At 38.5% G+C, this 15,178-nt stretch overlaps 1 protein-coding gene across 6 annotated transcripts in view; it reads right to left on the reverse strand.

The window, feature by feature from the left end:
- LOC125451579 (sperm-associated antigen 1-like) overlaps positions 1 to 15,178 on the reverse strand; it is a 118,071-nt gene that overhangs the window by 83,619 nt on the left and 19,274 nt on the right. For all 6 annotated transcript variants that reach the window (XM_059646000.1, XM_059645999.1, XM_059645996.1 and 3 more), the window contains 3 exons: positions 11,997 to 12,127; positions 9,707 to 9,813; positions 9,152 to 9,296 (listed from right to left, as the gene is read on the reverse strand). In XM_059646000.1, coding sequence (XP_059501983.1) covers positions 9,152 to 9,296; positions 9,707 to 9,813; positions 11,997 to 12,127 — 383 coding nt within the window. The remainder of the gene's footprint in view (positions 1 to 9,151; positions 9,297 to 9,706; positions 9,814 to 11,996; positions 12,128 to 15,178) is intronic.

Genomic DNA, 15,178 nt, shown 5'->3' on the forward strand with positions numbered 1-15,178 from the left:
ACAAGTGTGCATTGCTGTAGAATCTATCATTGAATCCCTACAGTGTGGAAACCGGCCCTTCGGCCCAACAAGTCCACACCGAACCTCAGGAGCATCCCACCCGGATCCATCCCACTATAACCCATCTGAATCTACATATCCCTGAACACTACAGGCAATTTAGCATGGCCAAGCCACCTAACCTGCACACCTTTGGACTGTGGGAGGAAGCTGGAGCATCCAGAGGAAACCCACGCAGACACAGGGAGAATGTGTAAACTCCACACAGTCACCAGAGGCTGGAATTGAACCTGGGTCCCTGGTGCTGTGAGGCAGCAGTGCTAACCACCGTGCCACCAATTCTACTACATTTGGAGGTCGTTGACTTGCTTGCCGAGCTGGCTTGTTTTTATTCAGACGTTTCATCACCGTGCTAGATGACATCAGTGGAGGCCTCCAATAAAGCAATGTTGTTCTACCATGCTTGGAATTTATACTGTCTGGTCCATTGTGGTGAGTAGTGTCATTTTTGGTTTTGAACTGTCTTGGTTTATACATGGAGTCGAATTCTCTTGTGTGTTGATAACATTATAGGTTGAAAACCATGCTCCTAGGAATTCCTGTGTGTGTCAATGTTTGATCTGGTTTTCAACCTATAATGCTATCAGCAAACATATAGAATTGGAGCCCATATACAAACCCATATTAGATCAAAGCCAGCAACGACTCTACTCACCACATCATAGCAGACTGTATAATTTCCAAGCGGAGCAAAAACAACAACACTTCAGAGGCCTCATTGATGATATTCCTACCGTGGCGATGAAAAATCTGAACGAAAACAGGCCAGCTCAGCGAGCAAGTCAACAACCTCACCCTCAACTCTATGACACTCTTTGTCAAAGTATAGTTGCTCCTGAACTTGCACAGGTCTGGAGTAGACATTTCACAGGCATTTGCAAGAAGTTCATCACCATACTGACTGGAAGTTCTCTCAGATCCCAGATAGCTGAGTACTCCCTGGTAGGTAGTTTTGAAGTTGTTCACCCTATTTTTCAGTCTGACCTTTGTTCCAACCTCCATTGCAGTCTTCTTTTTCATTCTAATACCTCTTGAAGAGATCTTCTCCCATTCAATCCTATCCACTCCCTTAGCAGCCTCTGAATTTCACTTTACATCTCTTTCCCCAAAAGTCCTGGCAGCATCCTTCTGATCCATACTCCACTTCCTCATCCCCTATACCACTCCTGCAGCTTCCCTCCCATCCCAACACCCCTCCTGCAGCTTCTCGCTCTCTGTACCCTTCCTGGAGCCATTTTTACATCCCTACTCCTCCTGCAGCCTCCTTCACAGCCACTTCAATTCTTTGTTTTTGAAATGTGTCCTGAAAGATATAATATGAATGAAAATCCTTTCCCCCTGGATTTGGTTCAACTTACAAAGAACTTCCAGTATTTAAAATTTCCTATCCCTTTAAAGAAACAGGCAGGTTTCAAGTAGAGATTATAAATTAAGATTGGACATATCAGCAGACAGCCAATCAATACTGCAAGTCAGCACCAGTTGCACACAGAAATTATATTAATTAGCAGGCAGCCCTTAGATTAAGTGTGCTCTGGTCACTCATACGTGGTGATCTGTGTATCAATTTTTAATGGCTATCCAAGTTAGCCCTCAATATTGTGACACCGAGCATTCCATCACTACTGCTTTGATTTAATCAACCCTAGTTATTTGCTCAAACAATTAAAATTTGATTTGAAGTCTCAATCTCAGAGTCAAAATTAAGTGGTACCACTGAGCCAAGTATCCATATTTAGTTATAAAAAATGTAATTTGTATTAAAATAAATAGGGAAATGTCAGAAATATTGACAAAATGGAAACTATGTTTTAAGTCTTCTTGAAGATACTTTAAAATATTTTGTTACTGATTTTTAGTCGTTTGTTGGAAGATAGATATGATTGCACATTTTAAAATAAAAGGCTGATTTATGTTTTACCTTTGTATCCATCAGAAGTGAGCAAATACAGCAATTCAATTCTTTCTCCCCCCCAAGTGTTGACAGCGCCACCATGTGAAAAACAATTAAACTACATCTGATATTACATAAATTTACTTCAATTAATTAGAACATGTGAAGTATACACAAAAAAATTTATATACACAAATATTACAGACAACTCCTCATTTTGCAGCATATGGCCAGAGAATGACGTCTCCGACTTATCTGTCTAACATCCTAGCTTTTAATTCTCTATGAATAGCACCGAGGATCCAATATAGTTTCTTCACTGTGGTCTAAATTTATCCTTATGTCTTCATTGGTCTGTGTACGTGAACGTCCAGGGCCTTCTGTTCCTGTAGGCTCTAAAATAATTTCATTCCGTTTCTAGCGTCTCCTCATACATCCTACCAAAATGTATAATTCCACACATCTCTGCACTAAATTTTTACCTGCCATGCATCTGCTCAGTTCACCAGCTATTCCACATCTGCAAATATGTGAATTTGGAGTAGAGGTAGCCTGTTCAGCCAGTCAAGTTTCCTTCCCAATCAATAAGGTAATGGTTGATTTGTTTGTGCTTTGATTTCCACATACTCATGAATAACCATTAATTATAATTCCTAACAAGAATCTACCACTGTCTTAAAAATATTCAAATGACTTCATCTTCACTGCATTCCAAGTCAGATGGCTCCAAAGTCACAATGCTGTCAGAGAAAAGAATTCATCTCATCTCTACCCAAACAGGATGACTCCTAATTTTAAAACACTGCCCAATAATTCTGGACTGACCCACAAGACAAAATATCCTTTTCATGTTCACCTTATCAAAACCATTCAAGATGTTACATACTTCAGTCATGTCAGTCTTCATCTTCTAAATCCCAGTGAAAATTAGGTCTGGATTATCCAACATTTTTTCATAGGACTTACTCATTGCAGGTATCAATCTAGTAAACTTGCACTAAAATAATCTCAATGCATTTGATCCTCCTTTGAATAACAAGGCCTCAACTGCACTAGGAATTCGAGATACCATCTGATGTCTGGTACAATTCTTAATTTCCTCTCGTACTAAAGAAAAGTTTCTCATTAGCCTTCTTAATTATTTACTGTACTTGTACATTAAATTTTTGTAGCTCATGCACTAGAACACCTCAATTCCTCTTGGAATTCTGCAGTCTCTCTCAGGTAACACTCCACCTTTTTATTCTTCCTATCAAAATGAAAAATTTCACATTTTCCCAAATTATGTTCCATCTTGTATTTTTGCCCACTCACTCAACGTATCTATATTGCTTAACAATCTCAAGCCCTCTTTAGCACATTTTCCTACCTACCTTTGCATCACCAGGTCTTGGGGAGTGTTGCTGAACAAAGAACTTGAAGTGCAGGTTCATAGTTCCTGCAAAGTGTAGTCGCAGGTAGATAGGGTAGTGAAGAAGGCATTCAGTAGGCTTGTCTTTATTGATCAATGCACTGAGTATAGGAGTTGGGAGGTCATGTTGTAGCTGCACAAGACCTTGGTTAGGCCACTTTTGGAATACTGCGTGCAATTCTGGTCTTCCTGCTATAGGAAGGAAGGACGTTGTGAAACTGGAAAGGGTTCAAAAAAGATTTACAAGCATGTTGCCAGGGTTGGAGCGTTTGAGCTATAGGAGCAGGTTGAGAAGACCAGGGCTATTTTCCATGAAGCATTGGAAGCTGAAGGGTAACCTTAGAGGTTTATAAAATGATGAGGAGCATGAATAGGGTTAAAAAGACAAGATACTTTCCTCAGGGCAGGGAGCCCAAAACTAGAGGACACATGTTTAAAGAGAGAGAGCAGGAGAGATTTTTAAAAAGTACCTAAGGGCAACTTTTTCCACACAGTGTGGAGTGTGTATAGAATGAGCTGCCAACAGAAGTGGTGGAGGCTAACACAATTACAACATTTAAAAGGCATCTGGATGGGTATATGAAATGGAAGGGTTTAGAGGGATATGGACCAAATGCTGGCAAGTGGGACTAGATTTATTTAGGATATCTGGTTGGCCTGGATGAGTTGGGCGTAAGGGTCTGTTTCTGTGCTGTATACCTCTACTGACTGCAAATTTAGCCTTTGCTCTCCTCATCCCAGTAATTGATATATGTTATTAAATTTGAGGCCCCAACATAGATCCCTGCAGGACCCCATTTGCCACATACTGCCAACTAGAAAAAGACCTTTATACGCAAACTCTGTTTTCTGTACTCAGCTAACTTCTTTCCGTGCTTGAATGGGACCTCAAACACCAGGAGTTCCTGCTTTGCTCAATCAATTTTTGTGACACCTTGTCAATGCCTTCCTGAAACCTAAGTACCATATGTCAATAGGATCCTTTTCATCAACATCACGTTACTCCTTCAAAAGAACCCAATAAATTGGTTCAACAGGATTTCCTTTGAAGAAACAATGTTGACTCTTCCCAATTACTACTGGATGCCCAGCTATAGCATTCTTAATTATGAATTCGAAAACCAGAGTAAGACTGCAAATTGATTGGCATCCCTTCCTTCTCGAATAGAGGAATTCATTTCTTTATCATCATCTATTAAGACCCCATTCTCACTGTCCAGAGGACAAACACATTTTATTTACTCTTACGTGAGATACCTATAGAAACTCTGACAGCTTTTAAATTTCTAGTTAGCTTCCCATCACACTCTAATCTCTTCTTCCTGATTAAAAAAAAAAGCTGAGAATGACTAAAAGGTTAAACATTCTGACCAATCATTGGACCAGCCACTCATCTTTGCACTGTGAAGAGGGATTTTAAAAGAGGAGTCCGAGTCCCATGTTCAACAGCACAAATCAATCTTTATTCAGAAGTGCTTACTATCACAGCGTGAGAAACATCTCCAGGACACACTACCTTTCCCAATAAAGCTGCAGGATATTATCCACACAGCATTACAATGATTACATGCAACTTTAACGTGCTTGCCACATCCCCCTCGGATGGTAGCAGAGCAAGTCACTGTAGCCAAAGCTTCTCTGCTATGCCTGTTCTTTTTTTCCCCAAACTTTTTATTTTAACAGACCCAGAGGCGAATGGAGGAGACTCAAAGGTTGTCGCTAACAAATCCTGCAGGTCAGTCCCAGGCCAGGCTGGCGCGGGAACAAGTCCCGGGCCAGACTGGTGTGGGGGTGTTGAGTCCCAGAGGTGACTCCTACAGTGGAAGCTAGTGCTGGGAAGGGGGGTGTGGGGGTGGAATGAGTGCCAGAGCAGAGCAGAGACCAGCCCGTAAGCAACAAGTCCCAGACCGGAGGAGAGTCTGTTGTGGACTGGAACAGAGGCCTGGAGGTTTGAAGACCAGCATGTTCAAGAGACTGGACAGTCCGAGGGCTTGCTGCTGGCACAGACTTGGTGAAAAGAATAAAATTCAAGTAATTTTTTAAAAAGGAAACTTCTTTATTCTTATGTCGAACTTTTATTTATGATTGTTTCAAGTCTGTAACACATACTTAAGTAACTGTACCTAGGTACCCTGCACCTAAGATGGCACCAAAGCAGTGACATTACAAACTTTTCACTGCATTTATTCTAGTGCATATGACAATAAGGGTTAATTCAATTACACAGTTAATCCTTGAGTACACAATCAGTGATGGACAACTTAATGGCCAATCTTAGATCCTCCCATCATTTAATGATGTTTGCCAGACTACCAAATCACCTGTCCTTGAGCTCTTACAATGCAACTTATTGACCACATTCGAATATTGATTATGTCCCTTCCGAGACCTTTGTCAGTTGCATCACATACTTGCTTATTAATGACTTTTCAAATTCTGTCATGGAACTAATATTCCTTGCTAACCTTAGTTAGAAATTTTTATTTTATAATTTCTAATCTTCTATCAATTGTGATATCAGCTCAAATATAAAGTTACTTAAAAAGTTATACATAGTTACACCTAATACTATAATTCTGTGTCAATGCTAACACTTTGCAGTAGTTTCCCTCTTACTCGACTTTAAAAGGTGAAACAAACATAGCTGCAAGACAGTGTGACCAACACTTACAGCTTTTATTTGCAAGCTGCAAAATAATTTAAAACAAATTTGTTAACAGGATAGACTACTATCATTAACTTTAAACATTTTTCATATAGCATCTATTCAAATCTCATTAATAGGAATGAAATTTAATCACATAGCTCTATCAGATTATTAGAAGTTAAGATTTTTTAAGGCCCTAGGGGACAGGATTTCTTTTTCACCCTAGTCTTATAGTTTTCGTTTGTCATTCTTCCTGAGTTCTTTAGGTTGCAACACGGTGATTATTTATTCTGTTGAGGTCATGGTAGCCATTTCACAATTGATTCCAACCCCATGCTATGTTATTTGTCTCTTGGTACTCTTACAAGATTATCCTGTTTGTCTTTTTGTTGCTCTACCACCCTCCTGATGGGGTGAAAGTTTCTCCCCACTGTCTACAGCTATTTGTTTGTTTATTTAACAAGTAGTAACAATTACCTAAAAGTCTTTACTACTATGGGATCAGACTTTTCTTCCAATCGGTACTAAATAACAAACTTTGAACTAGCTGGTACCAGGCCCTTATCAAGGTTCTCCAAGGGTTTTAATCGATACCGGTCTCTGTATCCAACACTGCCTACCTACAGAAATCTAAATGAAATTTTCCAGTGTACAATATATTATTGTACAAGTGTCTTCTCTAATATGCAATTATAATTATTTAAATGACCTTATCTAAGGTGGGTCAAGCTTCCCCTTTACATTTCACAATAAAATAGAAATTTCAAATCAGATGGTTTTTAATCTGATCTGCCTTATCAGGGTCTTACTGTCTGCATTTTAGCCTCAATTTACTAAGATTCTATTGCAATTTTTGGAGGCATTTTATTGTTTGTCCGTGAACGCCATGATTTGAGCAATGTGAAATGCCGCATCTGCTACAATTTTCTTCAACCATCTTGTGTTAGCTTAAAAATAGAAGCAGCCACTTTGTCACATTCAGCCATGGGCAGTTGCAACACTGTTGTATTCTTTCTTCCCCCTCCAAGTCTGATGTTTTCCTTATCTTTTTTAATTAAGCACAGCTGGTACATCTGTCCCTTGGATTTTTTTTCTTTAGAGTAGAAATGTATTTGTTCTGAGTATTTTGAGACATTTCCATAAGTGTCTGCCACTGCTTCTCTATTGATCTATTACCTAGTTTAGTATCCCAGGACATTTGAGCTAGCTCAGTTATCATGCCTGATAGTTGCCCTTAGAAGTTCAAAATACAATCCATAAATTTACTCGTCCCTTTCAAACTAAAATTCAATTGTGTTGTGATCAATGGTGCATTGTGGTGCCTTTACTGTGAGGTCAATAATTAATTCTGACTGATTATACAATGTAAAGTCAAATATAACCTGCACTCTGGTTGTTTCCACAGTGCACTGCTCTAAGAAACTTTCAAGAACATTCTATAAATTTCTCATTCAGGATACTGTTGTCAATCTGATTTTTTTAAAAGTTCACAATCAATTAAAATCACCCATGATTATTGCTATCCTTTTATTTAATATTTGTTTTTGTAAATGTTGTCCCACACTGTGGTTAGTGTTAGGGATTAATATAGACCACGCCAATGGGTAACTTTTCTTACCTATCATTCCTCATCTCCACCAAAACTGATTTTAAGCTCCTACTCTCATGAATAAAGATCATCTCTAACTTTTGCAACAATTTTGTCACTGACTAAAAGTGCTAGTGCTCGAAATTTAACCCAGCTTTCTATTCTTCTTGGCTAACATACACTCCTCAACATTCAGGATCCAAGTTCTGTCATCCTGCAGCCATGTCTCTGTAATGGTTATCAGATCATATTTATTTCAGATGCATGATCAACTCAATTACTGTGTTATGGATGTAATGTATATTCAAATACAGAACCCTTACTTTTGTCTTTATGCGACGTGTAGTCTGTTTGCTTACTTTCTTTTTCTCTTAGTCCCTTTCTGCAATTCTGTGACTTTTACTTGCCATATTACTATGTTGCTCTCCTGCCTTGATTTTTCCCTCTTCTTTTGCCACATCTACCCAAAACTAATCCCGTATACCCTCTTAGTTTAACTTTGGAACTGTGCCAATCTGTACAGCCAATTGTAATGCATTGATATATAAATCGGAAAAACAGAAAATACACAGGAACAAAGTATACTTGACTGCTATCTCAACTGTTCATAACTACACTGTTTCTGCCCCTTTAGCTAATTTTATATCTATGCCACTGCACTTTAAGTCTGTGGGCTTTAATTTTGCCAACAAGTCTGATCTGTGGTATTTGAAAAACAACTTTGAAATTTCACATTCATGACATCCAATCATACTCCATTTGTGTATCAATGTGCTCAGTCAAATTAATTGACATATCTCGCCCTTGACAAACCAATGCTGTCTTTTATTTATTCATTATGCTTATCCAAATGACAATTGATTTTGTCTAGGGATATTGTTCCTAAAAAGTTTCCCCACCATCTGTTTTGGAGTAACAGGCTTAATCCTTTTTTCTAAACAGGAGCGTATAAGGTTGACAATTCTTCAGTCCTGCGGTACTTCCTCCATATCAAAGTAGTGTTTAAATAAATGTAAGAATGTTCTTCAATAATCTAGGTGCCATTAGGTGGGATATCATATCTATTTTGAGGACTGACAATATTTTAAGCGCTTTCTCTACATTTAAGTTATTCTATCTAATAAGGTCGCTGTTTCTTCATTTACTGCGTCATTGACAACATGCTCTTCTCCAACGAAAACGTGCATAGAACTCATTTGGTACCACAGTCATATGCTTTTCACAAGTTTTTCTGCTTTTTGGACCCCATTTGGTAAATTCCTACTTGGGTAACTCTTTCACTAGTGATGTATTTATGAAATGTCTGGTTTCGTATTTCTGCTAGTTAACAATGCATTCTTATATGCTAGCTTTGCCCCATTTTCCCCTTTCTTTTATGGTTTTTGATATTTTTGTACTCAGTTTGATCCTCTGCTGTGCTATGAATGCTGCATTACATAACACAAATTTCTAATTAGGTCAAACAGAAAGCTATTTTGGCTTAATGACTGGTATATAATGACAAAAAAAAATCAGAATCAAAAATTGCAAGGATCTGACGGTCACTCTCACCTTTATTCTTACTCATGAATTCTCTTTCCTTCTCATCATCAGAACCCTCTACTTCTTTGATTTGCATCTTTTTTCCCTTTTTCTGTGGTGTTTTCTCGAGAGTCTGAGAAGCTTTCAGCTTTTGTTCAACTTGCTCAAGCAAATTCTGAAAACGGACATTTGGTTGCTCAGATTCGAGTTGCAGTGTACTTATTTTAGTCAATAATAAAAGATAGTCAAGCAGTGCTATGAATAATTTGTTTTTTTACAGAACAGCTTAAACCAACTTGCTATTTAATTTAGAAAAATCATTGCACTGCTCATAAATCAAATGGTTCATATACACCATCACGTGGAAATAGGAAGGTTATTACGTTCTGCAAACCTGAATTATGATATTGATTGTATTTCATCATTCTCTATGGAGTAGTACCAACTGAGCCATGGCTAACTCATTTCTGCTTGACTATTTGCTCCATGATTTAAACCAGCTAATACATCCCCAATTTAGTACCAAATATTATATTGCTGTATTACTTAATTTCCCAATCTGTATTGCAAAAAGTGAGTTCTTACCTTTGCTATAGCATTGTCCGGTTCGGCTTGCAACACCGCCTTTAAATCATCTTTTGCTCCTTGATAATTATCCAAATGTTTATGAACAATGGCACGACGTAGATGTGCTATATCACAATGAGGGACAATGCAATACGCACATCCATAAACATTGTTAGAAACCCACAATAAATCCCTTTGGACTAATTTAACATGCTTATTTCATATTGAATGAACATATTTTGCCAGCTATTTCTAAACATTTTACTTAATACATAGCTAAATATGCCATAACTTACCTCTTCATGACTTTGTACATATTCTATAGAAATGATACAGCAACTGGGATGTTTCCTTTGAATAATTGAAGATTATTGAAATTCAGAAATAATGTTTATTTTCTGTATGTATTCTATTAATGTTCTTTTTTCACATATAGCTACCATAACTCCTTGTAACGCAAATCCTCCTCTGCACTTTACAGGAACCCTTATAAATTGTTATAAAATCATTTTTAATTTTTTGTACCTGTGTTTTCTACATCAGCGTATAGTTGACTGGAGATTATAACAACATTTGAGGTTGAGACTGCACCCAGATTTGGTCCATTTGAATATACCTAGGACCAGGGTGGAAGCCTGTTTGGATATATAAGCACATATATCAGAACAAGGAGCAACGAACAGCAGTTAGTGAGGTCAGTTGGGAGCAGACAATGAGCCTTTGTGCAGCTCATGTGCTGCCATGAGTTATGTTGTTGACGACTGGGCTAGGGCTCACAGCAACTTTGGAGGGTACAGATAGCTCTGCACAGCTAAGTTTGGGACTCAAGGAACCTAAGATGGCAGGAGCATTGCTGAGAAGTTAGGAGCGTGTAGTCTGGCCAACATGGTGGGCGGTCACAAAGTCTCACTAGAATCTCACCAGGGTGGCACGGTGGTTCAGTGGTTAGCACTACTGCCTCAGTGCCAGGGACTCGGGCTCAATTTCACCCTTGGGCAACTGTCTGTGTGGAGTTTGTACGTTCTCCCCATGTCTGCGTGGGTTTCCTCCCGGTGCTCCAGTTTCCTCTCAGAATCCAAAGATGAGCAGGGCAGGTGGATTGGCCATGCTAAATTGCCTCTAGTGTTCAGGGGTGTATAGATCAGGGGGTTGGTCTCGGTGGGATGCTCCGAGTGTTGGTGTGGACTTGTTGGGCTGAAGGGCCTGTTCCCACACTGTGGGGGTTCTATGATCTATGATTGAAAGATCAGCTTGGCTGGGGGAAAAAAAACCAAGGCAGCTGGACCTGGAAGGGCCCGCAAATAAGTGTGCTTTTAGAATGAGAATTATAACTGTGGAACTTAGGTAGAGCATTGGCTTTTGGCTGGGGATCAGAATGCCTCTGAGGAGAGAAAAGCTTAAAATCCTCAGAAGCAAGACGGCCTTTGAAGAATGTTTGCAACTCACTGATGCCTAGGTGGGTTACTGAGAACATATGCGGGACGTGTCTTGGTTGGCATTAGCCTTCCATCAGTGTTTTCCTGTTGTTTCACCTTTAACTCATGGTAATTCCGAATGTTACCGACCGGAAGAACATTGACTGTCTGCTTTGTAGATTAATGTGTCATGGGAGGTCTTCGGTTTGTAAAAGGTCATTTGGTGGTATGGTACATGGGTGTTGCTGAAATGGACACATTTCATTGAGGCTGTCATCAGCGGAGGAGAGCGGAGGAGTTTGCTGATTGGTAGAATCGTAATCATAAATTGTAGCCAAATTGAAACCAGCCAAATTTAAGTAAAACATAGCCGTTGACTGTGAATCATGATGATTGGTTCCATTTTCCAAGGTAATGCTCTCTTAATCAGAGTCTCCCTGTCAATCAGTGTTCTTCTCTCAAGCAGTATAAAAGTGTCATTTTCCCCTGGAACTAGTATTTTCCGATTTGTCCTGATGCATGCAAGACAGAAATCTTCAACAAAACAAGCTTTATTTGTTTAAAACCATGGCATCTGAAGGCTTTAGTTTCGAAGTAACAGAAATTTAATATTTCAAAAAAGTGGTCTATAGGATTGGCAAAGTAAATTATTTATCGAGTGACACCCCGCGTTGGTGGCAAAAGAATAGGCTGTCATATCATTATGTTTAAGCAATACCACTGTCAGGAGGAGGACGTAAGTATCTAGGCAGAAAGTACACCGAAGAATGAAAGGGATAGTGAGGATAAGGCAGTAAAGAGGACCAGACAACTGTCAAAAATGAACCACCTAGATTCAGTTTGGGTGAATAGAACACCATTAACTGGTGTTATACCAATATACAGTTACTCACCTTTCAAGTTGCCGTGGTCTAACTCCAACACTTTTTCAACATCATTAAGGGCATTCTGCCAGTTCTGAAGCTTAATTTCTGCTTGAGCACGGTTATTAAAAGCAGCTACGTTTGCTTGAACTGATATACTTCTGGATTGGAGGAGAGAGAAGAGGCAGAAAGCAGATTAAAGTAACAGATGAGTATACACCTTTGAGGTAGAAGAAACTTCTTCCTTTAGAATAACAAATGGAGATGTTAAATTGAATTGATTGAGTCACAATGTGTTCAAACAACAATGAAGTTAATGACACTCAACTGCTACAACTTTAGGAAAGAACAGATGCTTGGTTATACATGAGAAATCAAAAAACTTGCTGACCAAGTTGCAACAGACTGCCATCAGAAAATAAGTCTTCCTGTCTAGCTCGTCTGTGAATGCATTGATTGGCATATTTATGTAACAGATATGAACTAAACTCATCTCAAAAATTTAAGTCTTATCTACTTCAAGCTAAGCGCCCTCTTAAGGAAACTATGGGATAAAAGTTATTGGAGTTACTGTTTGGATGGATAACTTATTGGCAATGCAGCAGGTGTCTTTTAGGTGCTTTGATAAGAAGTCTTGTGGAAGCTTTTCCAAAAATTAGCGATATGGCACAAAGAAATGTAGAAAGCAAGTTGGTGGAAGGACAAAATAAAGGATAATGCCAACATTCACTTATGTTTCTGTTCCTCAAATTTGATTTGAACCTGGGTAAAGAGGAAAATATTCAAAATTTAATCATACAAAAGGAGTCTGGAAAGAAGAATAACTACAAAATACATCAGGAAGATGAAGGCAAATTATTAGAATAACAAATAAAGGTTGCAGATGTAAGTTATACCATTTAAATTTAAAGGTACTGCACTCTGTTGTCCCTTCATAACAGAAGTGTAAACTGTAAAGTGAAGGCATAAGGATGTGAAAAATGGAGCAATCTTGGGCACAAATAAATTTTTCCTTGAAAATGCAAATGCACATGATAAAACTGTTAAATGGCCTTAGCATTTTGGGAAGTACAGTACTAACGTAAAGAGGTAATGATCAATTTTACATGCAAGCAAGAAATAGGAGCAGGAACTGGCCACTGAAACTATGCCACCATTGAAAATAATCATGACTGATTGGATCTTTGCTTGATTGCCAACTTCCTGCCTGCTTTCCATAGCCCAGGACGATTTCTGGTTTAAAAGCCTTTCTATCTCAGGCATGAATATATTTAATGAATATTTAAGACCCTAAGAGAAGAAATTCCTCCTTATCTCCTCTTTAATTGGCTACCTCTATTCTGAAACTTTTGTCAGGAGCTTCAGATTCCCTCAACAGGCATAAAGTCATTTTTCAGTATGCAGCCTGTTAAGATGATCATACTTCAGTCCCATATACGTTAAGGAATATAGGTCCAAGCTTCTCAACTATTCCTCAGAATATATTTCCTTCCCAGGAATCAACCTAGTAAACTCTGATTTGCCTACAAAGCAAAACAGCAGTTGATTTAGCTCAGTTAGATAACTGGTTTATAATGCACAGCAACACCAACATTGGGTTTAACTTCCACATTGGAGGTTAGCATGAAGAACTCTCCATCGAGAATCAAAAGAATTTGTAAATTATGAGGGAAGTGAACTGAGGTAGTATATTAGCCATGTTCAAACTGAATGGCAGAACAGGGTCAAAGGACTAGACAAAACTTTTCAATGCAGATTCCTTTGACTATTAATGTTTCTCAATCTATCACCATTCAAATAATAGTCTGACACTGTCTACTTCAGTAGACAAACAATTTCATATTTATCCATGCTATACTGCATTTGGCATGTATTTGCCCTTTCACTCATTTCTCTAAATGGCCCTGAAGCCTCTTTATGTCCCAGTCACCACTCTTACCTCACAACTAGCTTTTTGTTATCAGCAAATCTGGAAATATTAAATGCACTTCCCTCATTGTGAATAGTTGGGGCCCAAGCTTTGATTCCTGCAGTGGCCCATTTGTCAATACCTTCCACTCTGAAAACAACCCATTTATTTTTATTCTGCTTAGCACACAGGAAACAATCTCATGTACTTTGATTTTTTTAAAAAAAATATATTCTTTCATAGGATGCCGGTGTTACTAGTTAGGCTAGCAAGTATTGTCCATCCCTAATTGCCCATGTGGCAGTTAAGAGTCAATCACATTGCTGTGGGTCTGGATCACATAGACCATACCAGGTGAGGATGGCAAAGTTCCTTAGGGTGAACCAGATGGGTTAATACAACAATTAACAGTGACAATCGGTATAGTTGCCATTAGACCAGCTCTTTATTTCTAGATTTTTGTTGAATTCAAATTGTATGATCTGCTATCATGGGATTAAAAACTCATGTCCTCAAAGGATTAATCTGGATTGCCAGTGCAGTGACATTACCACTATGTCACTGCCTCCCCATCATGTTTGTTCATTAATATGCTCACTAACCTCTTATTTGGGACTGAAGTTTTCTGAAAAATCAAATACACCAAATCCATGGGTTCCCTGTCATCTATTCTCCTAAATGCATCTTAGAAAATTCTAGTAGCTTTGTCAAACCAAATTTCCCATCCATAAGACTATGTGGATTTTGTCTAATACAGTTCGCATTTTTAAGTGACCAGTTTCTTTAAAAGAGGCTCCAGCATTTTCCATTTAGTTGTGTTAGACTAACTAGTCTATAATTCCTCATTTTCTCTCTCTATCTTTTTGAAATAGTGGGATTATATCTGTCACCCTCCAATCTGCTCAGACTGCAGCATAATTTACATAGTTTTGGAAGATGACAATGAAATTCATCCACGATTTTCATAGCCACCTTTTTTCTTAAGTGCCTGTAATATTGATTATAGTTTGAGGAATTATCAGTTCAGTCCCATCAATTTCTGAAGCACTGTTTACTAATTTCCTTCAATTTCCCTCTCCCAGGAATGCTTGATTCCTTAGTACTTCTGGAAATTTTGCGTCTCTTCTTCTGTTAGGGGAGACAAAAGCAGCTGTTTAATTGCTCTGTCATTTTCTTGTTCCATATGATCAATAGTTCAGTTTCAGATTGCAAGGGGCCTAACACTTGGTCTTCACTAATCTTTTTCTTTTTACAAACTTACAGAAACTCTTATAGTCTGCCTTTATGTTCCTGGCAAGTTTAT

Source organism: Stegostoma tigrinum, chromosome 5 (genome assembly GCF_030684315.1).
Source record: "Stegostoma tigrinum isolate sSteTig4 chromosome 5, sSteTig4.hap1, whole genome shotgun sequence".
Lineage (NCBI taxonomy): Eukaryota > Metazoa > Chordata > Chondrichthyes > Orectolobiformes > Stegostomatidae > Stegostoma > Stegostoma tigrinum.